General features: G+C 52.2%; 1 protein-coding gene across 4 annotated transcripts in view; it reads left to right on the top strand.

The window, feature by feature from the left end:
- Window positions 1-19,205: 19,205 nt before the first annotated feature.
- Window positions 19,206-27,231, top strand: part of TRIP4 (thyroid hormone receptor interactor 4) — a 43,374-nt gene continuing 35,348 nt past the window's right edge. The window contains exons 1-2 of one of the 4 annotated variants that reach the window (XM_085850451.1): window positions 19,206-19,224; window positions 21,096-21,301. In XM_085850451.1, coding sequence (XP_085706577.1) covers window positions 21,222-21,301 — 80 coding nt within the window. In that variant the 5' untranslated portion in view covers window positions 19,206-19,224; window positions 21,096-21,221. Of the gene's footprint in view, window positions 19,225-19,385; window positions 19,404-20,814; window positions 20,834-20,982; window positions 21,302-27,231 lie in introns of those variants that run through there. The other 3 variants (XM_085850450.1, XM_085850449.1, XM_085850448.1) reach the window with 3 other exon arrangements.

The following is a 27,231-nucleotide window of genomic DNA, read 5'->3' as shown; positions in this document are numbered from 1 at the left end:
CAGCTGAGCGGGATTTGAACTCAGGACCTGAGGATCCAAAGCCCACCACACAAGCCATTAAGCCAACACCAGGCATAAGACCAAGACCTCAAGAATGAAGTGAAAAGATCCTGGAAGCTGAAGAGCACCAAAATTGTACCAGTGATAATTGGAGCAACGGGAATGATAAGGAAGAACCTCACAAGGATCCTACAAACCATCCCTGGGAACATTACAACAGACAAACTACAGTTGGAGGTTGTCCCGGGCTCAGTGACGATCCTGAAAAGAGCCGTCGGAACAAAAATCTGAGAACAACAGAACTTCACAACTTATCACGTTGTGATATGATCCTTCACATGAATCACGATCCTTCACCGAAACGAAGGTGGACACTTCAAGTCCTGGGTGGACCTCATTCCGCCTTATGAAACCCGAATTATAGAGACAACACTTAACGACACCGACACACACACACATACACACAAACACACACAAACACACACATACACACAAAAATACAAAAATACAAAAACACACACAAACACACACACACACACACACACACACACACACACACACACACACACACACACACACAAACACACAAACACAAAAACACACACACAAACACAAACACACAAACACACAAACACACACATAAACACACACACACACACACACACACACACACACACACACACACACACACACACACACACCTCGTCCATTTATAGTGGATAAATGAAGTCTTTTTATTAATCAGAATGATAATATTCTGTTCTTGGGGATTTCAAATGAAGAAAAAGATTTAGAAAACAGGGAGGTGTTCAATTGCTAAACAGCCTGTAGAGTGCTTGCCAAGTGGCTTAAGCACTCAAGCAAGCACTACAACCAAACGGTCGATATGGAACGGCTGACTTGGCAAGCGATAGCAAGCTGATTGGTCATGGAACACAGCCCTCGAGAAGGGAGCATGATAGAAAAGAGAAAGGAGGTCAGGGAACTGGGAAGTATAGTGTAGGAGTGGGGGAGAGCGGGAAAATAATGGTGGGAGGACATAATATTGGAATAAGGGCAAAAAATGGAAACGGAGAGGAGGGGAAAGTGGTCAAAACTGTCACCATATTTGCGTACTTAATATGTAGATGGCACAGTAACACGTTGTAACCTTTTACAGCCTTTCATATACATTATACATACATCTCAATACCTCTTTTATGGACTCACCGGTGGAGTTCGACCGAAGTTCGCTTTTCAAAAAGGTAACTTCTGCTTGATCAGCACTCGCAAGGAACGGGCAAACGAAATACCGAGTCGTCCAGGTGCAGGTGTGGAGACAATCGAGATATCGCAAGTCGCTCAGAGAGTGATAAAGGCAGGTGTTACGTCACAATGGAAAATAAATAGCTGCGGTAAGCTTGTAAGAAATTACAATTTATATACAGCGTCACCTGCCGGCTAAAGGTGTGCATGTTACGGTCGCCTTGCTGGGGTTGTGGTCTGGGGTTCGATTCCTCGTGAAATGAGATCCCACTAAAACTGCAGCGTCAGAATTGGGTGTGCAGTGTGCTGCACCATGGAGCACGCTGTTCTTCGGAGGAGATGTTATGCAGGCGGTCCCATCCGCAAACAACAATAGACCTTTGGGAACACGGTTATTACAGCGCGGCGACATCGCGCTGATATATAATTGGCTATTCTGTCCTGTGTCTTCTGTCACACTTATTGTTGGGTGCGATGTGGGCGGAGATTACCGGGTGAATTGTGGGCGGAGATTGCCGGGTGAATTGTGGGCGGAGATTGCCGGGTGGATTGTGGGCGGAGATTGCCGGGTGAATTGTGGGCGGAGATTTCCGGGTGTATTGTGGGCGGAGATTACCGGGTGTATTGTGGGCGGAGATTGCCGGGTGGATTGTGGGCGGAGATTGCCGGGTATATTGTGGGCGGAGATCGCCGGGTGAATTGTGGGCGGAGATTGCCGGGTGAATTGTGGGCGGAGATTGCCGGGTGAATTGTGGGCGGAGATTGCCTGGTGGATTGTGGGCGGAGATTGCCGGGTATATTGTGGGCGGAGATCGCCGGGTGAATTGTGGGCGGAGATTGCCGGGTGAATTGTGGGCGGAGATTGCCGGGTGAATTGTGGGCGGAGATTGCCGGGTGGATTGTGGGCGGAGATTGCCGGGTGAATTGTGGGTGGAGATTTCCGGGTGTATTGTGGGCGGAGATTACCGGGTGTATTGTGGGCGGAGATTGCCGGGTGGATTGTGGGCGGAGATTGCCAGGTATATTGTGGGCGGAGATTGCCGGGTGGATTGTGGGCGGAGATCGCCGGGTGAATTGTGGGCGGAGATTGCCGGGTGAATTGTGGGTGGAGATTGCCGGGTGGATTGTGGGCGGAGATTGCGGGGTGAATTGTGGGTGGAGATTGCCGGGTGAATTGTGGGCGGAGATTGCCGGGTGTATTGTGGGCGGAGATTGCCGGGTGAATTGTGGGCAGAGATTGCCGGGTGAATTGTGGGCGGAGATTGCCGGGTAGATTGTGGGCAGAGATTGTCGGGTGAATTGTGGGCGGAGATTGCCGGGTGTATTGTGGGCGGAGATTGCCGGGTGAATTGTGGGCAGAGATTGCTGGGTGAATTGTGGGCGGAGATTGCTGGGTAGATTGTGGGCAGAGATTGTCGGGTGAATTGTGGGCGGAGATTGCCGGGTGTATTGTGGGCGGAGATTGCCGGGTGAATTGTGGGCGGAGATTGCCGGGTGAATTGTGGGCGGAGATTGCCGGGTGGATTGTGGGCGGAGATTGCCGGGTGTATTGTGGGCGGAGATTGCCGGGTGTATTGTGGGCGGAGATTGCCGGGTGTATTGTGGGCGGAGATTGCCGGGTGTATTGTGGGCGGAGATTGCCGGGTGTATTGTGGGCGGAGATTGCCGGGTGTATTCTGGGCGGAGATTGCCAGGTGTATTGTGGGCGGAGATTGCCGGGTGGATTGTCGGCGGAGATTGCCGTGTATATTGTGGGCGGAGATCGCCGGGTGAATTGTGGGCGGAGATTGCCGGGTGAATTGTGGGCGGAGATTGCCGGGTGGATTGTGGGCGGAGATTGCCGGGTGAATTGTGGGTGGAGATTTCCGGGTGTATTGTGGGCGGAGATTACCGGGTGTATTGTGGGCGGAGATTGCCGGGTGGATTGTGGGCGGAGATTGCCGGGTATATTGTGGGCGGAGATTGCCGGGTGGATTGTGGGCGGAGATCGCCGGGTGAATTGTGGGCGGAGATTGCCGGGTGAATTGTGGGCGGAGATTGCCGGGTGGATTGTGGGCGGAGATTGCCGGGTGAATTGTGGGCGGAGATTGCCGGGTGAATTGTGGGCGGAGATTGCCGGGTGTATTGTGGGCGGAGATTGCCGGGTGAATTGTGGGCAGAGATTGCCGGGTGAATTGTGGGCGGAGATTGCCGGGTAGATTGTGGGCAGAGATTGTCGGGTGAATTGTGGGCGGAGATTGCCGGGTGAATTGTGGGTGGAGATTGCCGGGTGGATTGTGGGCGGAGATTGCCGGGTGAATTGTGGGTGGAGATTGCCGGGTGAATTGTGGGCGGAGATTGCCGGGTGTATTGTGGGCGGAGATTGCCGGGTGAATTGTGGGCAGAGATTGCCGGGTGAATTGTGGGCGGAGATTGCCGGGTAGATTGTGGGCAGAGATTGTCGGGTGAATTGTGGGCGGAGATCGCCGGGTGAATTGTGGGCGGAGATTGCCGGGTGAATTGTGGGCGGAGATTGCCGGGTGGATTGTGGGCGGAGATTGCCGGGTGAATTGTGGGCGGAGATTGCCGGGTGAATTGTGGGCGGAGATTGCCGGGTGTATTGTGGGCGGAGATTGCCGGGTGAATTGTGGGCAGAGATTGCCGGGTGAATTGTGGGCGGAGATTGCCGGGTAGATTGTGGGCAGAGATTGTCGGGTGAATTGTGGGCGGAGATTGCCGGGTGAATTGTGGGTGGAGATTGCCGGGTGGATTGTGGGCGGAGATTGCCGGGTGAATTGTGGGTGGAGATTGCCGGGTGAATTGTGGGCGGAGATTGCCGGGTGTATTGTGGGCGGAGATTGCCGGGTGAATTGTGGGCAGAGATTGCCGGGTGAATTGTGGGCGGAGATTGCCGGGTAGATTGTGGGCAGAGATTGTCGGGTGAATTGTGGGCGGAGATTGCCGGGTGTATTGTGGGAGGAGATTGCCTGGTGGATTGTGGGCGGAGATTGCCGGGTGTATTGTGGGCGGAGATTGCCGGGTGTATTGTGGGCGGAGATTGCCGGGTGGATTGTGGGCGGAGATTGCCGGGTATATTGTGGGCGGAGATCGCCGGGTGAATTGTGGGCGGAGATTGCCGGGTGAATTGTGGGCGGAGATTGCCGGGTGGATTGTGGGCGGAGATTTCCGGGTGTATTGTGGGCGGAGATTACCGGGTGTATTGTGGGCGGAGATTGCCTGGTGGATTGTGGGCTGAGATTGCCGGGTATATTGTGGGCGGAGATAGCCGGGTGAATTGTGGGCGGAGATTGCCGGGTGAATTGTGGGTGGAGATTGCCGGGTGGATTGTGGGCAGAGATTGCCGGGTGAATTGTGGGCGGAGATTGCCGGGTGAATTGTGGGCGGAGATTGCCAGGTGTATTGTGGGCGGAGATTGCCGGGTGAATTGTGGGCAGAGATTGCTGGGTGAATTGTGGGCGGAGATTGCTGGGTAGATTGTGGGCAGAGATTGTCGGGTGAATTGTGGGCGGAGATTGCCGGGTGTATTGTGGGCGGAGATTGCCGGGTGTATTCTGGGCGGAGATTGCCAGGTGTATTGTGGGCGGAGATTGCCGGGTGGATTGTCGGCGGAGATTGCCGGGTATATTGTGGGCGGAGATCGCCGGGTGAATTGTGGGCGGAGATTGCCGGGTGAATTGTGGGCGGAGATTGCCGGGTGGATTGTGGGCGGAGATTGCCGGGTGAATTGTGGGTGGAGATTTCCGGGTGTATTGTGGGCGGAGATTACCGGGTGTATTGTGGGCGGAGATTGCCGGGTGGATTGTGGGCGGAGATTGCCGGGTATATTGTGGGCGGAGATTGCCGGGTGGATTGTGGGCGGAGATCGCCGGGTGAATTGTGGGCGGAGATTGCCGGGTGAATTGTGGGTGGAGATTGCCGGGTAGATTGTGGGCGGAGATTGCCGGGTGAATTGTGGGTGGAGATTGCCGGGTGAATTGTGGGCGGAGATTGCCGGGTGTATTGTGGGCGGAGATTGCCGGGTGAATTGTGGGCAGAGATTGCCGGGTGAATTGTGGGCGGAGATTGCCGGGTAGATTGTGGGCAGAGATTGTCGGGTGAATTGTGGGCGGAGATTGCCGGGTGTATTGTGGGAGGAGATTGCCTGGTGGATTGTGGGCGGAGATTGCCGGGTGTATTGTGGGCGGAGATTGCCGGGTGTATTGTGGGCGGAGATTGCCGGGTGGATTGTGGGCGGAGATTGCCGGGTATATTGTGGGCGGAGATCGCCGGGTGAATTGTGGGCGGAGATTGCCGGGTGAATTGTGGGCGGAGATTGCCGGGTGGATTGTGGGCGGAGATTGCCGGGTGAATTGTGGGCGGAGATTTCCGGGTGTATTGTGGGCGGAGATTACCGGGTGTATTGTGGGCGGAGATTGCCGGGTGGATTGTGGGCTGAGATTGCCGGGTATATTGTGGGCGGAGATCGCCGGGTGAATTGTGGGCGGAGATTGCCGGGTGAATTGTGGGTGGAGATTGCCGGGTGGATTGTGGGCAGAGATTGCCGGGTGAATTGTGGGCGGAGATTGCCGGGTGGATTGTGGGCAGAGATTGCCGGGTGTATTGTGGGCGGAGATTGCCGGGTGGATTGTGGGCGGAGATCGCCGGGTGAATTGTGGGCGGAGATTGCCGGGTGAATTGTGGGCGGAGATTGCCGGGTGGATTGTGGGCGGAGATTGCCGGGTGAATTGTGGGCGGAGATTGCCGGGTAGATTGTGGGCAGAGATTGTCGGGTGAACTGTGGGCGGAGATTGCCGGGTGAATTGTGGGTGGAGATTGCCGGGTGGATTGTGGGCGGAGATTGCCGGGTGAATTGTGGGTGGAGATTGCCGGGTGAATTGTGGGCGGAGATTGCCGGGTGTATTGTGGGCGGAGATTGCCGGGTGAATTGTGGGCAGAGATTGCCGGGTGAATTGTGGGCGGAGATTGCCGGGTAGATTGTGGGCAGAGATTGTCGGGTGAATTGTGGGCGGAGATTGCCGGGTGTATTGTGGGAGGAGATTGCCTGGTGGATTGTGGGCGGAGATTGCCGGGTGTATTGTGGGCGGAGATTGCCGGGTGTATTGTGGGCGGAGATTGCCGGGTGGATTGTGGGCGGAGATTGCCGGGTATATTGTGGGCGGAGATCGCCGGGTGAATTGTGGGCGGAGATTGCCGGGTGAATTGTGGGCGGAGATTGCCGGGTGGATTGTGGGCGGAGATTTCCGGGTGTATTGTGGGCGGAGATTACCGGGTGTATTGTGGGCGGAGATTGCCTGGTGGATTGTGGGCTGAGATTGCCGGGTATATTGTGGGCGGAGATAGCCGGGTGAATTGTGGGCGGAGATTGCCGGGTGAATTGTGGGTGGAGATTGCCGGGTGGATTGTGGGCAGAGATTGCCGGGTGAATTGTGGGCGGAGATTGCCGGGTGAATTGTGGGCGGAGATTGCCAGGTGTATTGTGGGCGGAGATTGCCGGGTGAATTGTGGGCAGAGATTGCTGGGTGAATTGTGGGCGGAGATTGCTGGGTAGATTGTGGGCAGAGATTGTCGGGTGAATTGTGGGCGGAGATTGCCGGGTGTATTGTGGGCGGAGATTGCCGGGTGTATTCTGGGCGGAGATTGCCAGGTGTATTGTGGGCGGAGATTGCCGGGTGGATTGTCGGCGGAGATTGCCGGGTATATTGTGGGCGGAGATCGCCGGGTGAATTGTGGGCGGAGATTGCCGGGTGAATTGTGGGCGGAGATTGCCGGGTGGATTGTGGGCGGAGATTGCCGGGTGAATTGTGGGTGGAGATTTCCGGGTGTATTGTGGGCGGAGATTACCGGGTGTATTGTGGGCGGAGATTGCCGGGTGGATTGTGGGCGGAGATTGCCGGGTATATTGTGGGCGGAGATTGCCGGGTGGATTGTGGGCGGAGATCGCCGGGTGAATTGTGGGCGGAGATTGCCGGGTGAATTGTGGGTGGAGATTGCCGGGTGGATTGTGGGCGGAGATTGCCGGGTGAATTGTGGGTGGAGATTGCCGGGTGAATTGTGGGCGGAGATTGCCGGGTGTATTGTGGGCGGAGATTGCCGGGTGAATTGTGGGCAGAGATTGCCGGGTGAATTGTGGGCGGAGATTGCCGGGTAGATTGTGGGCAGAGATTGTCGGGTGAATTGTGGGCGGAGATTGCCGGGTGTATTGTGGGAGGAGATTGCCTGGTGGATTGTGGGCGGAGATTGCCGGGTGTATTGTGGGCGGAGATTGCCGGGTGTATTGTGGGCGGAGATTGCCGGGTGGATTGTGGGCGGAGATTGCCGGGTATATTGTGGGCGGAGATCGCCGGGTGAATTGTGGGCGGAGATTGCCGGGTGAATTGTGGGCGGAGATTGCCGGGTGGATTGTGGGCGGAGATTGCCGGGTGAATTGTGGGCGGAGATTTCCGGGTGTATTGTGGGCGGAGATTACCGGGTGTATTGTGGGCGGAGATTGCCGGGTGGATTGTGGGCTGAGATTGCCGGGTATATTGTGGGCGGAGATCGCCGGGTGAATTGTGGGCGGAGATTGCCGGGTGAATTGTGGGTGGAGATTGCCGGGTGGATTGTGGGCAGAGATTGCCGGGTGAATTGTGGGCGGAGATTGCCGGGTGAATTGTGGGCGGAGATTGCCAGGTGTATTGTGGGCGGAGATTGCCGGGTGAATTGTGGGCAGAGATTGCTGGGTGAATTGTGGGCGGAGATTGCTGGGTAGATTGTGGGCAGAGATTGTCGGGTGAATTGTGGGCGGAGATTGCCGGGTGTATTGTGGGCGGAGATTGCCGGGTGAATTGTGGGCGGAGATTGCCGGGTGAATTGTGGGCGGAGATTGCCGGGTGGATTGTGGGCGGAGATTGCCGGGTGTATTGTGGGCGGAGATTGCCGGGTGAATTGTGGGCGGAGATTGCCGGGTGTATTGTGGGCGGAGATTGCCGGGTGGATTGTGGGCGGAGATTGCCGGGTGTATTGTGGGCGGAGATTGCCGGGTGTATTGTGGGCGGAGATTGCCGGGTGTATTGTGGGCGGAGATTGCCGGGTGTATTGTGGGCGGAGATTGCCGGGTGTATTGTGGGCGGAGATTGCCGGGTGTATTCTGGGCGGAGATTGCCAGGTGTATTGTGGGCGGAGATTGCCGGGTGGATTGTCGGCGGAGATTGCCGGGTATATTGTGGGCGGAGATTGCCGGGTGGATTGTGGGCGGAGATTGCCGGGTGAATTGTGGGCGGAGATTTCCGGGTGTATTGTGGGCGCAGATTACCGGGTGTATTGTGGGCGGAGATTGCCGGGTGGATTGTGGGCTGAGATCGCCGGGTATATTGTGGGCGGAGATCGCCGGGTGAATTGTGGGCGGAGATTGCCGGGTGAATTGTGGGTGGAGATTGCCGGGTGGATTGTGGGCGGAGATTGCCGGGTGAATTGTGGGCGGAGATTGCCGGGTGAATTGTGGGCGGAGATTGCCGGGTGTATTGTGGGCGGAGATTGCCGGGTGAATTGTGGGCAGAGATTGCCGGGTGAATTGTGGGCGGAGATTGCTGGGTAGATTGTGGGCAGAGATTGTCGGGTGAATTGTGGGCGGAGATTGCCGGGTGGATTGTGGGCGGAGATTGCCGGGTGTATTGTGGGCGGAGATTGCCGGGTGTATTGTGGGCGGAGATTGCCGGGTGTATTGTGGGCGGAGATTGCCGGGTGGATTGTGGGCGGAGATTGCCGGGTGGATTGTGGGCGGAGATTGCCGGGTGAATTGTGGGTGGAGATTTCCGGGTGTATTGTGGGCGGAGATTACCGGGTGTATTGTGGGCGGAGATTGCCGGGTGGATTGTGGGCGGAGATTGCCGGGTATATTGTGGGCGGAGATTGCCGGGTGGATTGTGGGCGGAGATCGCCGGGTGAATTGTGGGCGGAGATTGCCGGGTGAATTGTGGGTGGAGATTGCCGGGTGGATTGTGGGCGGAGATTGCCGGGTGAATTGTGGGTGGAGATTGCCGGGTGAATTGTGGGCGGAGATTGCCGGGTGTATTGTGGGCGGAGATTGCCGGGTGAATTGTGGGCAGAGATTGCCGGGTGAATTGTGGGCGGAGATTGCCGGGTAGATTGTGGGCAGAGATTGTCGGGTGAATTGTGGGCGGAGATTGCCGGGTGTATTGTGGGAGGAGATTGCCTGGTGGATTGTGGGCGGAGATTGCCGGGTGTATTGTGGGCGGAGATTGCCGGGTGTATTGTGGGCGGAGATTGCCGGGTGGATTGTGGGCGGAGATTGCCGGGTATATTGTGGGCGGAGATCGCCGGGTGAATTGTGGGCGGAGATTGCCGGGTGAATTGTGGGCGGAGATTGCCGGGTGGATTGTGGGCGGAGATTGCCGGGTGAATTGTGGGCGGAGATTTCCGGGTGTATTGTGGGCGGAGATTACCGGGTGTATTGTGGGCGGAGATTGCCGGGTGGATTGTGGGCTGAGATTGCCGGGTATATTGTGGGCGGAGATCGCCGGGTGAATTGTGGGCGGAGATTGCCGGGTGAATTGTGGGTGGAGATTGCCGGGTGGATTGTGGGCAGAGATTGCCGGGTGAATTGTGGGCGGAGATTGCCGGGTGGATTGTGGGCGGAGATTGCCGGGTATATTGTGGGCGGAGATTGCCGGGTGGATTGTGGGCGGAGATCGCCGGGTGAATTGTGGGCGGAGATTGCCGGGTGAATTGTGGGTGGAGATTGCCGGGTGGATTGTGGGCGGAGATTGCCGGGTGAATTGTGGGCGGAGATTGCCGGGTGAATTGTGGGCGGAGATTGCCGGGTGGATTGTGGGCGGAGATTTCCGGGTGTATTGTGGGCGGAGATTACCGGGTGTATTGTGGGCGGAGATTGCCTGGTGGATTGTGGGCTGAGATTGCCGGGTATATTGTGGGCGGAGATAGCCGGGTGAATTGTGGGCGGAGATTGCCGGGTGAATTGTGGGTGGAGATTGCCGGGTGGATTGTGGGCAGAGATTGCCGGGTGAATTGTGGGCGGAGATTGCCGGGTGAATTGTGGGCGGAGATTGCCAGGTGTATTGTGGGCGGAGATTGCCGGGTGAATTGTGGGCAGAGATTGCTGGGTGAATTGTGGGCGGAGATTGCTGGGTAGATTGTGGGCAGAGATTGTCGGGTGAATTGTGGGCGGAGATTGCCGGGTGTATTGTGGGCGGAGATTGCCGGGTGTATTCTGGGCGGAGATTGCCAGGTGTATTGTGGGCGGAGATTGCCGGGTGGATTGTCGGCGGAGATTGCCGGGTATATTGTGGGCGGAGATCGCCGGGTGAATTGTGGGCGGAGATTGCCGGGTGAATTGTGGGCGGAGATTGCCGGGTGGATTGTGGGCGGAGATTGCCGGGTGAATTGTGGGTGGAGATTTCCGGGTGTATTGTGGGCGGAGATTACCGGGTGTATTGTGGGCGGAGATTGCCGGGTGGATTGTGGGCGGAGATTGCCGGGTATATTGTGGGCGGAGATTGCCGGGTGGATTGTGGGCGGAGATCGCCGGGTGAATTGTGGGCGGAGATTGCCGGGTGAATTGTGGGTGGAGATTGCCGGGTGGATTGTGGGCGGAGATTGCCGGGTGAATTTTGGGTGGAGATTGCCGGGTGAATTGTGGGCGGAGATTGCCGGGTGTATTGTGGGCGGAGATTGCCGGGTGAATTGTGGGCAGAGATTGCCGGGTGAATTGTGGGCGGAGATTGCCGGGTAGATTGTGGGCAGAGATTGTCGGGTGAATTGTGGGCGGAGATTGCCGGGTGTATTGTGGGAGGAGATTGCCTGGTGGATTGTGGGCGGAGATTGCCGGGTGTATTGTGGGCGGAGATTGCCGGGTGTATTGTGGGCGGAGATTGCCGGGTGGATTGTGGGCGGAGATTGCCGGGTATATTGTGGGCGGAGATCGCCGGGTGAATTGTGGGCGGAGATTGCCGGGTGAATTGTGGGCGGAGATTGCCGGGTGGATTGTGGGCGGAGATTGCCGGGTGAATTGTGGGCGGAGATTTCCGGGTGTATTGTGGGCGGAGATTACCGGGTGTATTGTGGGCGGAGATTGCCGGGTGGATTGTGGGCTGAGATTGCCGGGTATATTGTGGGCGGAGATCGCCGGGTGAATTGTGGGCGGAGATTGCCGGGTGAATTGTGGGTGGAGATTGCCGGGTGGATTGTGGGCAGAGATTGCCGGGTGAATTGTGGGCGGAGATTGCCGGGTGGATTGTGGGCAGAGATTGCCGGGTGTATTGTGGGCGGAGATTGCCGGGTGGATTGTGGGCGGAGATCGCCGGGTGAATTGTGGGCGGAGATTGCCGGGTGAATTGTGGGCGGAGATTGCCGGGTGGATTGTGGGCGGAGATTGCCGGGTGAATTGTGGGCGGAGATTGCCGGGTAGATTGTGGGCAGAGATTGTCGGGTGAACTGTGGGCGGAGATTGCCGGGTGAATTGTGGGTGGAGATTGCCGGGTGGATTGTGGGCGGAGATTGCCGGGTGAATTGTGGGAGGAGATTGCCGGGTGAATTGTGGGCGGAGATTGCCGGGTGTATTGTGGGCGGAGATTGCCGGGTGAATTGTGGGCAGAGATTGCCGGGTGAATTGTGGGCGGAGATTGCCGGGTAGATTGTGGGCAGAGATTGTCGGGTGAATTGTGGGCGGAGATTGCCGGGTGTATTGTGGGAGGAGATTGCCTGGTGGATTGTGGGCGGAGATTGCCGGGTGTATTGTGGGCGGAGATTGCCGGGTGTATTGTGGGCGGAGATTGCCGGGTGGATTGTGGGCGGAGATTGCCGGGTATATTGTGGGCGGAGATCGCCGGGTGAATTGTGGGCGGAGATTGCCGGGTGAATTGTGGGCGGAGATTGCCGGGTGGATTGTGGGCGGAGATTTCCGGGTGTATTGTGGGCGGAGATTACCGGGTGTATTGTGGGCGGAGATTGCCTGGTGGATTGTGGGCTGAGATTGCCGGGTATATTGTGGGCGGAGATAGCCGGGTGAATTGTGGGCGGAGATTGCCGGGTGAATTGTGGGTGGAGATTGCCGGGTGGATTGTGGGCAGAGATTGCCGGGTGAATTGTGGGCGGAGATTGCCGGGTGAATTGTGGGCGGAGATTGCCAGGTGTATTGTGGGCGGAGATTGCCGGGTGAATTGTGGGCAGAGATTGCTGGGTGAATTGTGGGCGGAGATTGCTGGGTAGATTGTGGGCAGAGATTGTCGGGTGAATTGTGGGCGGAGATTGCCGGGTGTATTGTGGGCGGAGATTGCCGGGTGTATTCTGGGCGGAGATTGCCAGGTGTATTGTGGGCGGAGATTGCCGGGTGGGTTGTCGGCGGAGATTGCCGGGTATATTGTGGGCGGAGATCGCCGGGTGAATTGTGGGCGGAGATTGCCGGGTGAATTGTGGGCGGAGATTGCCGGGTGGATTGTGGGCGGAGATTGCCGGGTGAATTGTGGGTGGAGATTTCCGGGTGTATTGTGGGCGGAGATTACCGGGTGTATTGTGGGCGGAGATTGCCGGGTGGATTGTGGGCGGAGATTGCCGGGTATATTGTGGGCGGAGATTGCCGGGTGGATTGTGGGCGGAGATCGCCGGGTGAATTGTGGGCGGAGATTGCCGGGTGAATTGTGGGTGGAGATTGCCGGGTGGATTGTGGGCGGAGATTGCCGGGTGAATTGTGGGTGGAGATTGCCGGGTGAATTGTGGGCGGAGATTGCCGGGTGTATTGTGGGCGGAGATTGCCGGGTGAATTGTGGGCAGAGATTGCCGGGTGAATTGTGGGCGGAGATTGCCGGGTAGATTGTGGGCAGAGATTGTCGGGTGAATTGTGGGCGGAGATTGCCGGGTGTATTGTGGGAGGAGATTGCCTGGTGGATTGTGGGCGGAGATTGCCGGGTGTATTGTGGGCGGAGATTGCCGGGTGTATTGTGGGCGGAGATTGCCGGGTGGATTGTGGGCGGAGATTGCCGGGTATATTGTGGGCGGAGATCGCCGGGTGAATTGTGGGCGGAGATTGCCGGGTGAATTGTGGGCGGAGATTGCCGGGTGGATTGTGGGCGGAGATTGCCGGGTGAATTGTGGGCGGAGATTTCCGGGTGTATTGTGGGCGGAGATTACCGGGTGTATTGTGGGCGGAGATTGCCGGGTGGATTGTGGGCTGAGATTGCCGGGTATATTGTGGGCGGAGATCGCCGGGTGAATTGTGGGCGGAGATTGCCGGGTGAATTGTGGTTGGAGATTGCCGGGTGGATTGTGGGCAGAGATTGCCGGGTGAATTGTGGGCGGAGATTGCCGGGTGAATTGTGGGCGGAGATTGCCAGGTGTATTGTGGGCGGAGATTGCCGGGTGAATTGTGGGCAGAGATTGCTGGGTGAATTGTGGGCGGAGATTGCTGGGTAGATTGTGGGCAGAGATTGTCGGGTGAATTGTGGGCGGAGATTGCCGGGTGTATTGTGGGCGGAGATTGCCGGGTGAATTGTGGGCGGAGATTGCCGGGTGAATTGTGGGCGGAGATTGCCGGGTGGATTGTGGGCGGAGATTGCCGGGTGTATTGTGGGCGGAGATTGCCGGGTGAATTGTGGGCGGAGATTGCCGGGTGTATTGTGGGCGGAGATTGCCGGGTGGATTGTGGGCGGAGATTGCCGGGTGTATTGTGGGCGGAGATTGCCGGGTGTATTGTGGGCGGAGATTGCCGGGTGTATTGTGGGCGGAGATTGCCGGGTGTATTGTGGGCGGAGATTGCCGGGTGTATTGTGGGCGGAGATTGCCGGGTGTATTCTGGGCGGAGATTGCCAGGTGTATTGTGGGCGGAGATTGCCGGGTGGATTGTCGGCGGAGATTGCCGGGTATATTGTGGGCGGAGATTGCCGGGTGGATTGTGGGCGGAGATTGCCGGGTGAATTGTGGGCGGAGATTTCCGGGTGTATTGTGGGCGCAGATTACCGGGTGTATTGTGGGCGGAGATTGCCGGGTGGATTGTGGGCTGAGATCGCCGGGTATATTGTGGGCGGAGATCGCCGGGTGAATTGTGGGCGGAGATTGCCGGGTGAATTGTGGGTGGAGATTGCCGGGTGGATTGTGGGCGGAGATTGCCGGGTGAATTGTGGGCGGAGATTGCCGGGTGAATTGTGGGCGGAGATTGCCGGGTGTATTGTGGGCGGAGATTGCCGGGTGAATTGTGGGCAGAGATTGCCGGGTGAATTGTGGGCGGAGATTGCTGGGTAGATTGTGGGCAGAGATTGTCGGGTGAATTGTGGGCGGAGATTGCCGGGTGGATTGTGGGCGGAGATTGCCGGGTGTATTGTGGGCGGAGATTGCCGGGTGTATTGTGGGCGGAGATTGCCGGGTGTATTGTGGGCGGAGATTGCCGGGTGGATTGTGGGCGGAGATTGCCGGGTGGATTGTGGGCGGAGATTGCCGGGTGAATTGTGGGTGGAGATTTCCGGGTGTATTGTGGGCGGAGATTACCGGGTGTATTGTGGGCGGAGATTGCCGGGTGGATTGTGGGCGGAGATTGCCGGGTATATTGTGGGCGGAGATTGCCGGGTGGATTGTGGGCGGAGATCGCCGGGTGAATTGTGGGCGGAGATTGCCGGGTGAATTGTGGGTGGAGATTGCCGGGTGGATTGTGGGCGGAGATTGCCGGGTGAATTGTGGGTGGAGATTGCCGGGTGAATTGTGGGCGGAGATTGCCGGGTGTATTGTGGGCGGAGATTGCCGGGTGAATTGTGGGCAGAGATTGCCGGGTGAATTGTGGGCGGAGATTGCCGGGTAGATTGTGGGCAGAGATTGTCGGGTGAATTGTGGGCGGAGATTGCCGGGTGTATTGTGGGAGGAGATTGCCTGGTGGATTGTGGGCGGAGATTGCCGGGTGTATTGTGGGCGGAGATTGCCGGGTGTATTGTGGGCGGAGATTGCCGGGTGGATTGTGGGCGGAGATTGCCGGGTATATTGTGGGCGGAGATCGCCGGGTGAATTGTGGGCGGAGATTGCCGGGTGAATTGTGGGCGGAGATTGCCGGGTGGATTGTGGGCGGAGATTGCCGGGTGAATTGTGGGCGGAGATTTCCGGGTGTATTGTGGGCGGAGATTACCGGGTGTATTGTGGGCGGAGATTGCCGGGTGGATTGTGGGCTGAGATTGCCGGGTATATTGTGGGCGGAGATCGCCGGGTGAATTGTGGGCGGAGATTGCCGGGTGAATTGTGGGTGGAGATTGCCGGGTGGATTGTGGGCAGAGATTGCCGGGTGAATTGTGGGCGGAGATTGCCGGGTGGATTGTGGGCGGAGATTGCCGGGTATATTGTGGGCGGAGATTGCCGGGTGGATTGTGGGCGGAGATCGCCGGGTGAATTGTGGGCGGAGATTGCCGGGTGAATTGTGGGTGGAGATTGCCGGGTGGATTGTGGGCGGAGATTGCCGGGTGAATTGTGGGTGGAGATTGCCGGGTGAATTGTGGGCGGAGATTGCCGGGTGTATTGTGGGCGGAGATTGCCGGGTGAATTGTGGGCAGAGATTGCCGGGTGAATTGTGGGCGGAGATTGCCGGGTAGATTGTGGGCAGAGATTGTCGGGTGAATTGTGGGCGGAGATTGCCGGGTGTATTGTGGGAGGAGATTGCCTGGTGGATTGTGGGCGGAGATTGCCGGGTGTATTGTGGGCGGAGATTGCCGGGTGTATTGTGGGCGGAGATTGCCGGGTGGATTGTGGGCGGAGATTGCCGGGTATATTGTGGGCGGAGATTGCCGGGTGGATTGTGGGCGGAGATTGCCGGGTGAATTGTGGGCGGAGATTTCCGGGTGTATTGTGGGCGGAGATTACCGGGTGTATTGTGGGCGGAGATTGCCGGGTGGATTGTGGGCTGAGATTGCCGGGTATATTGTGGGCGGAGATCGCCGGGTGAATTGTGGGCGGAGATTGCCGGGTGAATTGTGGGTGGAGATTGCCGGGTGGATTGTGGGCAGAGATTGCCGGGTGAATTGTGGGCGGAGATTGCCGGGTGAATTGTGGGCGGAGATTGCCAGGTGTATTGTGGGCGGAGATTGCCGGGTGAATTGTGGGCAGAGATTGCTGGGTGAATTGTGGGCGGAGATTGCTGGGTAGATTGTGGGCAGAGATTGTCGGGTGAATTGTGGGCGGAGATTGCCGGGTGTATTGTGGGCGGAGATTGCCGGGTGAATTGTGGGCGGAGATTGCCGGGTGAATTGTGGGCGGAGATTGCCGGGTGGATTGTGGGCGGAGATTGCCGGGTGTATTGTGGGCGGAGATTGCCGGGTGAATTGTGGGCGGAGATTGCCGGGTGTATTGTGGGCGGAGATTGCCGGGTGGATTGTGGGCGGAGATTGCCGGGTGTATTGTGGGCGGAGATTGCCGGGTGTATTGTGGGCGGAGATTGCCGGGTGTATTGTGGGCGGAGATTGCCGGGTGTATTGTGGGCGGAGATTGCCGGGTGTATTGTGGGCGGAGATTGCCGGGTGTATTCTGGGCGGAGATTGCCGGGTGTATTGTGGGCGGAGATTGCCGGGTGGATTGTCGGCGGAGATTGCCGGGTATATTGTGGGCGGAGATTGCCGGGTGGATTGTGGGCGGAGATTGCCGGGTGAATTGTGGGCGGAGATTTCCGGGTGTATTGTGGGCGCAGATTACCGGGTGTATTGTGGGCGGAGATTGCCGGGTGGATTGTGGGCTGAGATCGCCGGGTATATTGTGGGCGGAGATCGCCGGGTGAATTGTGGGCGGAGATTGCCGGGTGAATTGTGGGTGGAGATTGCCGGGTGGATTGTGGGCGGAGATTGCCGGGTGAATTGTGGGCGGAGATTGCCGGGTGAATTGTGGGCGGAGATTGCCGGGTGTATTGTGGGCGGAGATTGCCGGGTGAATTGTGGGCAGAGATTGCCGGGTGAATTGTGGGCGGAGATTGCTGGGTAGATTGTGGGCAGAGATTGTCGGGTGAATTGTGGGCGGAGATTGCCGGGTGGATTGTGGGCGGAGATTGCCGGGTGTATTGTGGGCGGAGATTGCCGGGTGTATTGTGGGCGGAGATTGCCGGGTGTATTGTGGGCGGAGATTGCCGGGTGGATTGTGGGCGGAGATTGCCGGGTGTATTGTGGGCGGAGATTGCCGGGTGTATTGTGGGCGGAGATTGCCGGGTGTATTGTGGGCGGAGATTGCCGGGTGTATTGTGGGCGGAGATTGCCGGGTGTATTGTGGGCGGAGATTGCCGGGTGTATTGTGGGCGGAGATTGCCGGGTGTATTGTGGGCGGAGATTGCCGGGTGTATTGTGGGCGGAGATTGCCGGGTGTATTGTGGGCGGAGATTGCCGGGTGTATTGTGGGCGGAGATTGCCGGGTGTATTGTGGGCGGAGATTGCCGGGTGTATTGTGGGCGGAGATTGCCGGGTGTATTGTGGGCGGAGATTGCCAGGTGTATTGTGGGCGGAGATTGCCGGGTGTATTGTGGGCGGGGTTAATGCGGAAAAGCGAAGTTTTTTGTGCTGAATCGTTTTCTGTGTGATGCCAGAAGTTGATTTTCTGAACAGAAGTGATAATCTTCCTGTTCCGTAAGTTGTTGACGCGCAGCGTTGTAACTGTCGTTCTTCATTGTTTTTTGGGGGGTGGTTTTGTACGTACGTTTATTATTATATTTTTGTACGTACGTTTATTTTTTTTTCACGTACGTTTATTATTATTTTTTGTACGTACATTTATTATTATTTTTTTGTACGTACGTTTATTATTATTTTTTGTATGTACGTTTATTATTATTTTTTTGTACGTACGTTTATTATTATTTTTTTGTACGTACGTTTATTATTATTTTTTTGTACGTACGTTTATTATTATTTTTTGTATGTACGTTTATTATTATTTTTTTGTACGTACGTTTATTATTATTTTTTGTACGTACGTTTATTATTATTTTTTTTCACGTACGTTTATTATTATTTTTTGCACGTACGTTTATTATTATGTTTTTTTTTGCACGTACGTTTATTATTATTTTATTTTTTTGCACGTACGTTTATTATTCTTTTTTGCACGTACGTTTATTATTATTTTATTTTTTTGCACGTACGTTTATTATTATTTTTTGCACGTACGTTTATTATTATGTTTTTTTTCACGTACGTTTATTATTATTTTATTTTTTTGCACGTACGTTTATTATTATTTTTTGCACGTACGTTTATTATTATTTTTTGCACGTACGTTTATTATTATTTTTTTTTTTGCGCGTACGTTTATTATTATTTTTTTGCACGTACGTTTATTATTTTTTTTGCACGTAAGTTTATTTATTTTTTGTATGTACGTTTTTTTACAGTGCGGCGACATCGCGCTGTTATATTATTGGCTATTCTGTCCTGTGTCTTCTGTCACATTTATGGCCTCGTACGTCCCTTTGATCTGAGGACTATAAATAGAAATTTGTCCAACGTCACAACTCTTCCCATCTTCATTCTAATTCACCATGTCTACATTTAAATTTTATAACTGCAAAATTGTTTCATCATTCTTAACCTTTTACTTCCCCCAGCCACGCGATATCGAAGTATTCGCTTCTTGTTGAAACTGCCGTGATGTGATGGATTATAATAAATGCGATGTGGATCTTAACTGTAATGATAGTCTGCAGGTAAATCGATAATAATGCACGGGGGAAATATGGATACAATATCGATGGGACGGGCCAAACGGCCTCTTTCTGATAAATTTGTATGTGCTTGCATCTGTGGTTTTTTTAGCCAGGGTTGAGCACAAAATGGCCTTCGCACACAATGAGAGAAACAGTTCGGGTGTTAAACGTCCACAATGTAAAACGCAGACGGGGGAGTGAGCTCATCGTCGGAATGAAGGCGTGCTCCAAAATGCATCACCCCCTGCTGGCTTCGCATAAACATGGCGGTTCGAGGACTGGCGTTACTCCACCAGAGACAGAACCCAGGATAGATAGACGAGGCATGTTTAGTGGACGGCTCTCGCCGATCTCAGTTGCTCGACTGCCAATAACGGAATTGTTCAAATTTAATCGTTCATTGAATCCGTCGTCCTTCTTTGTAGTTTCACCGAACTTGTTTCATACATTCACGTGACGGTGATTTTTGGACAGCTTCGCTATTTTAACTGTGATTATCAAGGTTTGCTGTTTCATTATGTTTGTTTGATTGTTGCATGCTTATTTTACTACTTCATGACGGCCATGGCGGTGTAGTACAAGGTAAAGCCGTCAGCGTTTTGTTGAACATTGTTCCGAGAATTTATCAGTTTATCTTACCACTTCATGACGGCCATGGCGGTGTAGTACAAGGTAAAGCCTTCAGCGTTTTGTTGAACATTGTTCCCAGAATTTATCAGTTTATTTTAGCACTTCATGACGGCCATGGCGGTGTAGTACAAGGTAAAGCCGTCAGCGTTTTGTTAAACATTGTTCCCAGAATTTATCAGTTTATTTTAGCACTTCATGACGGCCATGGCGGTGTAGTACAAGGTAAAGCCTTCAGCGTTTTGTTGAACATTGTTCCCAGAATTTATCAGTTTATTTTAGCACTTCATGACGGCCATGGCGGTGTAGTACAAGGTAAAGCCGTCAGCGTTTTGTTAAACATTGTTCCCAGAATTTATCAGTTTATTTTAGCACTTCATGACGGCCATAGCGGTGTAGTACAAGGTAAAGCCTTCAGCGTTTTGTTAAACATTGTTCCCAGAATTTATCAGTTTATTTTAGCACTTCATGACGGCCATGGCGGTGTAGTACAAGGTAAAGCCTTCAGCGTTTTGTTAAACATTGTTCCCAGAATTTATCAGTTTATTTTAGCACTTCATGACGGCCATGGCGGTGTAGTACAAGGTAAAGCCTTCAGCGTTTTGTTAAACATTGTTCCCAGAATTTATCAGTTTATTTTAGCACTTCATGACGGCCATGGCGGTGTAGTACAAGGTAAAGCCTTCAGCGTTTTGTTAAACATTGTTCCCAGAATTTATCAGTTTATTTTAGCACTTCATGACGGCCATGGCGGTGTAATACAAGGTAAAGACTTCAGCGTTTTGTTAAACATTGTTCCCAGAATTTATCAGTTTATTTTAGCACTTCATGACGGCCATGGCGGTGTAGTACATGGTAGAGCCTTCAGCGTTTTGTTAAACATTGTTCCCAGAATTTATCAGTTTATTTTAGCACTTCATGACGGCCATGGCGGTGTAATACAAGGTAAAGACTTCAGCGTTTTGTTAAACATTGTTCCCAGAATTTATCAGTTTATTTTAGCACTTCATGACGGCCATGGCGGTGTAGTACAAGGTAAAGCCTTCAGCGTTTTGTTAAACATTGTTCCCAGAATTTATCAGTTTATTTTAGCACTTCATGACGGCCATAGCGGTGTAGTACAAGGTAAAGACTTCAGCGTTTTGTTAAACATTGTTCCCAGAATTTATCAGTTTATTTTAGCACTTCATGACGGCCATGGCGGTGTAATACAAGGTAAAGACTTCAGCGTTTTGTTAAACATTGTTCCCAGAATTTATCAGTTTATTTTAGCACTTCATGACGGCCATGGCGGTGTAGTACAAGGTAGAGCCTTCAGCGTTTTGTTAAAAATTGTTCCCAGAATTTATTTTATCCTTATCTTATTGTTAACACTTGGCGTCGACAAAAACGTTAAACCTTTATCCACCAGTCATTAAAAATTACGAAAAGAAGAGATGTAATTATTGTAATTATTAGAGAATTGAAGCTGACGACTGTACTGCCAGTAATACGTTTATTTGTGTAAAAGATGTTTGATCGCCTCCAGATGGCAGGTCGAGGTGTAACAGTAGATAATGTGTTTCAGATTTAAAACGCAATCCTGAGAAGATCGCGGAAAGGACGATCGAGGGGGCCCAAAGAGGAGTTCGTGAGTGGTGCTGGAGTTGTGACTGTGGTTGGACGTTGTGAATGGTAACAGAGTGCTGTGGTCATGGCCGACTCGCTGGAGACTTGGTGTAAGAAGGAACTTTCGGAGAGATTCTCCATGGACCTGGGGCCTGAAGGACTCAGGTGCGCCAGACCCTCCGGATTGCTTTCCATGACTTTCTCTGATCTTGTACATTGACATTAAATATAAAACGACAAGGGCACTCGGTGGGGTGTAAACCTCCATCACGGCATGCCTCATACACGAGAACATATCAGGCCCAATGCATTATTGAAATATCATGCCATATATAATTTTGGTTGTCTCTCTGTCTCTCTCGTTGTCTCTCTGTCCCTGTCTCTCTGTCTCTGTCCCTGTCCCTGTCCCTGTCTCTCTGTCTCTCTGTCTCTATCCCTGTCTCTGTCTCTGTCCCTGTCTCTCTGTCTCTGTCCCTATCTCTCTGTCTCTGTCCCTGTCTCTCTGTCCCTGTCTCTCTGTCTCTGTCCCTGTCTCTTTGTCTCTCTGTCCCTGTCTCTCCCTCTCTGTCTCTCCCTCTCTGTCTCTCCCTCTCTGTCTCTCCCTCTCTGTCTCTCCCTCTCTGTCTCTCCCTCTCTGTCTCTCCCTCTCTGTCTCTCCCTCTCTGTCTCTCCCTCTCTGTCTCTCCCTCTCTGTCTCTCCCTCTCTGTCTCTCCCTCTCTGTCTCTCCCTCTCCGTCTCTCCCTCTCCGTCTCTCCCTCTCCGTCTCTCCCTCTCCGTCTCTCCCTCTCCGTCTCTCCCTCTCCGTCTCTCCCTCTCCGTCTCTCCCTCTCCGTCTCTCCCTCTCCGTCTCTCCCTCTCCGTCTCTCCCTCTCCGTCTCTCCCTCTCCGTCTCTCCCTCTCCGTCTCTCCCTCTCCGTCTCTCCCTCTCCGTCTCTCCCTCTCCGTCTCTCCCTCTCCGTCTCTCCCTCTCCGTCTCTCCCTCTCCGTCTCTCCCTCTCCGTCTCTCCCTCTCCGTCTCTCCCTCTCCGTCTCTCCCTCTCCGTCTCTCCCTCTCCGTCTCTCCCTCTCCGTCTCTCCCTCTCCGTCTCTCCCTCTCCGTCTCTCCCTCTCCGTCTCTCCCTCTCCGTCTCTCCCTCTCCGTCTCTCCCTCTCCGTCTCTCCCTCTCCGTCTCTCCCTCTCCGTCTCTCCCTCTCCGTCTCTCCCTCTCCGTCTCTCCCTCTCCGTCTCTCCGTCTCCGTCTCTCCGTCTCTCCGTCTCTCCGTCTCTCCGTCTCTCCGTCTCTCCGTCTCTCCGTCTCTCCGTCTCTCCGTCTCTCCCTCTCTGTGTGTCTCTGTCTCTGTCTCTCTCTCTCTCCTTCACCAAAATTGAATCAATTCTTCCTTGTTACACACCTAACCTGTCCACCAAGTTTCATCCTAATCCATCCTCAACTTTTTGAGACATCCTGTATTCAAACAAATGAAGAAGAAGACTGTGCAGACCATGACACTTGGATAATGCATAAAACAAACTTGAGCTCAAAAATAATCGGCTGTTTTAATTCAGCGACCTGAAATATAAATCCTTTTCGAATTTCAAGTCAATCGGATGAAAATTGACGATTTTAGAAATGTAACCTCAAGATGACCTTTGACCTCAAAATCAATAAGCTTCTCAGTTGAGACGACCTCTACAACCTTATAAAGGTTCATGACGATCGGTTTGGAATTGTGATCTGCAGGCGATTAACAGACAAACAAAACTGACTGACCAATATACTTGTAAAATCAAAGATTTTTCAAGTAACAAACAGACAGAGAAAGTGGTGAAAACATCACCTCCTTCACCTTCAGTGGCGGATGTAATAATAAATTGCCAGGACTTGTTCATCAAGCATCATGATCTGTTTTCATGAATCTGTGACGTGACATGTTTATCTTCTTCATCTTGCGTATGGCAGCTTGGCTTGCAGGAGCTATCATTTTGTTGGGGCGTGGCTGTGCTGCTGATGCTGTGCTCCTACACCAGTTCACTCGTACTCATTTTACCGACTTTGGAAGGACTAGTACGTGCCCGTAAAAAAAAAAAAAATGTAATAAATAAATATTCAAACCGCGAGCAACAAACAACAACCACACAGGCCGTTTCTTCGCTCTCGCGTGCCCGTACGTGCGTGGCCCGGAAGTTCGCATATCACAGTTACGATTATTCGCAATTTAGTTTTAATGGCCAATTATTCAATTTGCGCCAACGTATTTTGCCTTTTCGCAATGTTGTCGCAAGGAAAAACAAAAAGAGAAGAGAAGAGAAGAGAGAAAAAAAATTTACTTCCTGGTTTGGAGCACACCAGCTCTCTGATGTTACCGAAATTTATGCACCGTCTAATATGAAAACAATCATAACTTGGGGCATTGTGTTTATCTATAAATGCGCATAAGAAATCGAAAAATTATTAGAATACACGAAGTCATCACTCTCCGGAAAGCCCGTACGTTGTAACCCGTAATGGGGAACGCGGTTGAGGTTCCCTTCCCCCATCGGCCACGCCCACGCAACAACGTGTCTTGTCATTGGTTGGTAAATAAATGGCCATAACTTGGGAGGCACTTGTCGGATTAATATCAAACCTTGAAAAGGCACATCCTCAGGACCCCAGCAATATACCTGGCAAGTTTCAATTAGATCGGACCAGTGGTTGTTGAGAAACAGCGGTCACACACACACAGACACACAGACACACAGACACACAGACACACAGACACACAGACACACAGACACACAGACACACAGACACACAGACACACAGCTGGAATTATCGATAGATGACAGGCTGAGTCAACCCCACCTGGTATTAATTCAGTGGCCTATGGGGCTCGAACTCAGAACCCCAAGATCCCCAGTTATCCACCCAAGCCGCAAAGCTAACACCTGGCTTGTGATTACCCCCAAAATGAAATTAAACAATCGGGGGGGGGGGGGGAAGCAAGTAGCATTTAGCGATGCAACAAACATTTATCATACCATACACCGTCCGTCTGAACTACACAAGTTAAAAAAACAAATGTTTTGAAAGAAAATGCTCTTTTCCTTCAATGGTTTCTTTCTTTGTTGTAAATTCACACAAACCGACCCTGCATAGCCTGTCACCCCGTGTTGGTGGCAGACCACCCTTCAAAATGTCAATATTCTCAATGTTTGGAGTTCAAGCAAGTGATTTCCCCTTTGCTTTCCGAGCAAACTGTTCGGGTTTCTACTCCCATGAATCCCATCGAACCCAACCCTCTTACTTGCAGGTTCTTTGTGTCCTCTCCTCTCCTCTCCTGTTCCTTTCGTTATACCCTTGTTGACTGCATCCAACTACAAGTAAGTTCGGTGCCTTTTTACCGTCTTGGTACCTCGCTCTTCCATGAGTTGAGACGATTGTATAAAAATCCTTTAATTGCACCATAAATAAACTTCAGCCTCGGAAGTGATAGTGCATGTTTACATGTCACATCATTCAAGTGTCGTGCTTTACCTACTTATTAACAACTGGTTAAACAATGCCTGAAATAGATTGTTCCTTTTTTTACATTTTGGATGCAGGTGCAAAGGACACAGAAAACTATGAATTTACAGCAGGAAGCACCGTGTGCCGCGGACACATTCATTAGGCGTTCGACCAGTGTCCATCAGCTTTTATAATCACAGTGTTGCCCTCTCTTCATTGTGCCAGCAAGATTGCTGATGATTGGTTGTTGCTCGAGTATAAATGGATATAAGGTTCATTCAATTTCCACCATTTAATGTCCTCTAAAACCACAAATTTATTCTTCAAAGGATCCATTGTCCACCACTCTTCCCCTTTTAGTTTCGCTTGAACAGCACAATTTCACCACCGGTTGAACTCTCTATTTAAACTGCGTTGTTCGTCGAAAATTGCATGGTCGGTGTGAAATAACCCGTGATCAATGCTTTCTAAATGATGTACAATCTGGGCATGTTTGTTCAAAATTGCCACCATTCCACCACTCTCGCTTGGCAATGGAGGTTTAGGCTGTGGTACATGCCATGGTTTATGAATATCTGTGGGTAAGATGTAAATGCAGTCGTATGCTTGGAATGTTATGATGTCATGTGTGCTTTGAATGTCATATGCTTTGTCATGTGCTTGGAATTTTATGTTGTCATGTTTGCTTGTAATGTCATGAGTGCTTGGAATGTCATGTCATGTGTGCTTGGAATGTCATGTCATGTCATGTTGTGTGCTTGAAATGTCATATGCTTGGAATGTCATGTCATGTGTGCTTGTAATGTCATGTTGTCGTGTGCTTGAAATGTCATATGCTTGGAATGTCATGACATATGTGCTTGTCATGTCATGTTGTCGTGTGCTTGAAATGTCATATGCTGGAATGTCATGTCATGTGTGCTTGGAATGTCGTGTTGTGTGCTTGAAATGTCATGTCATGTGTGCTTGTAATGTCATGTTGTCGTGTGCTTGAAATGTCATATGCTTGGAATGTCATGACGTGTGCTTGTCATGTCATGTTGTCGTGTGCTTGAAATGTCATATGCTTGGAATGTCATGTCATGTGTGCTTGGAATGTCGTGTTGTCGTGTGCTTGGAATGTCATGTCATGTGTGCTTGGAATGTCATGTCATGTTGTCATGTGCTTGAAATGTCATATGCTTGGAATGTCATGTCATGTGTGCTTGGAATATCATGTTGTCGTGTGCTTGGAATGTCATGTCATGTGTGCTTGGAATATCATGTTGTCGTGTGCTTGAAATGTCATATGCTTGGAATGTCATGTTGTCGTGTGCTTGAAATGTCATTTGCTTGGAATATCATGTCATGTGTGCTTGTCATGTCATGTTGTCATTTGCTTGAAATGTCATATGCTTGGAATGTCATGTCATGTGTGCTTGGAATGTCATGTTGTCGTGTGCTTGAAATGTCATTTGCTTGGAATATCATGTCATGTGTGCTTGTCATGTCATGTTGTCATTTGCTTGAAATGTCATATGCTTGGAATGTCATGTCATGCGTGCTTGGAATGTCATGTTGTCGTGTGCTTGAAATGTCATATGCTTGGAATGTCATGTCATGTGTGCTTGTCATGTCATGTTGTCATTTGCTTGAAATGTCATATGCTTGGAATGTCATGTCATGCGTGCTTGGAATGTCATGTTGTCGTGTGCTTGAAATGTCATATGCTTGGAATGTCATGTCATGTGTGCTTGGAATGTCATGTTGTCGTGTGCTTGAAATGTCATATGCTTGAAATGTCATATGCTTGGAATGTCATGTCATGTGTGCTTGGAATGTCATGTCATGTTGTCGTGTGCTTGAAATGTCATATGCTTGGAATGTCATGTTGTCGTGTGCTTGAAATGTCATATGCTTGAAATGTCATATGCTTGGAATGTCATGTCATGTGTGCTTGGAATGTCATGTCATGTTGTCGTGTGCTTGAAATGTCATATGCTTGGAATGTCATGTTTGCTTGGAATATCATGTTGTCGTGTGCTTGAAATGTCATATGCTTGGAATGTCATGTCATGTGTGCTTGTAATGTCATGTTGTCATGTGCTGAAATGTCATATGCTTGGAATGTCATGTGATGTGTGCTTGGAATGTCATGTCATGTTGTCGTGTGCTTGGAATGTCATATGCTTGGAATGTCATGTCATATGTGCTTGGAATATCATCTTGTCGTGTGCTTGAAATGTCATATGCTTGGAATGTCATGTTGACATGTGCTTGAAATGTCATATGCTTGGAATGTCATGTCATGTGTGCTTGGAATGTCATGTTGTCGTGTGCTTGAAATGTCATATGCTTAGAATGTCATGTCATGTGTGCTTGGAATGTCATGTTGTCGTGTACTTGAAATGTCATTTGCTTGGAATGTCATGTCATGTGTGCTTGGAATGTCATGTCATGTTGTCGTGTGCTTGAAATGTCATATGCTTGGAATGTCATGTCATGTGTGCTTGGAATATCATCTTGTCGTGTGCTTGAAATGTCATATGCTTGGAATGTCATATGTGTGCTTGGAATGTCATGTTGTCGTGTGCTTGAAATGTCATATGCTTGGAATGTCATGTCATGTGTGCTTGGAATGTCAT

Source organism: Eptatretus burgeri, chromosome 12 (assembly GCF_056783735.1).
Source record: "Eptatretus burgeri isolate ZD-2024b chromosome 12, Ebu_testis_v1, whole genome shotgun sequence".
Taxonomy (NCBI): Eukaryota; Metazoa; Chordata; class Myxini; order Myxiniformes; family Myxinidae; genus Eptatretus; species Eptatretus burgeri.
Note: the sequence above shows the minus strand (reverse complement) of the source record. Positions and strands in the feature narration are given on the sequence as shown.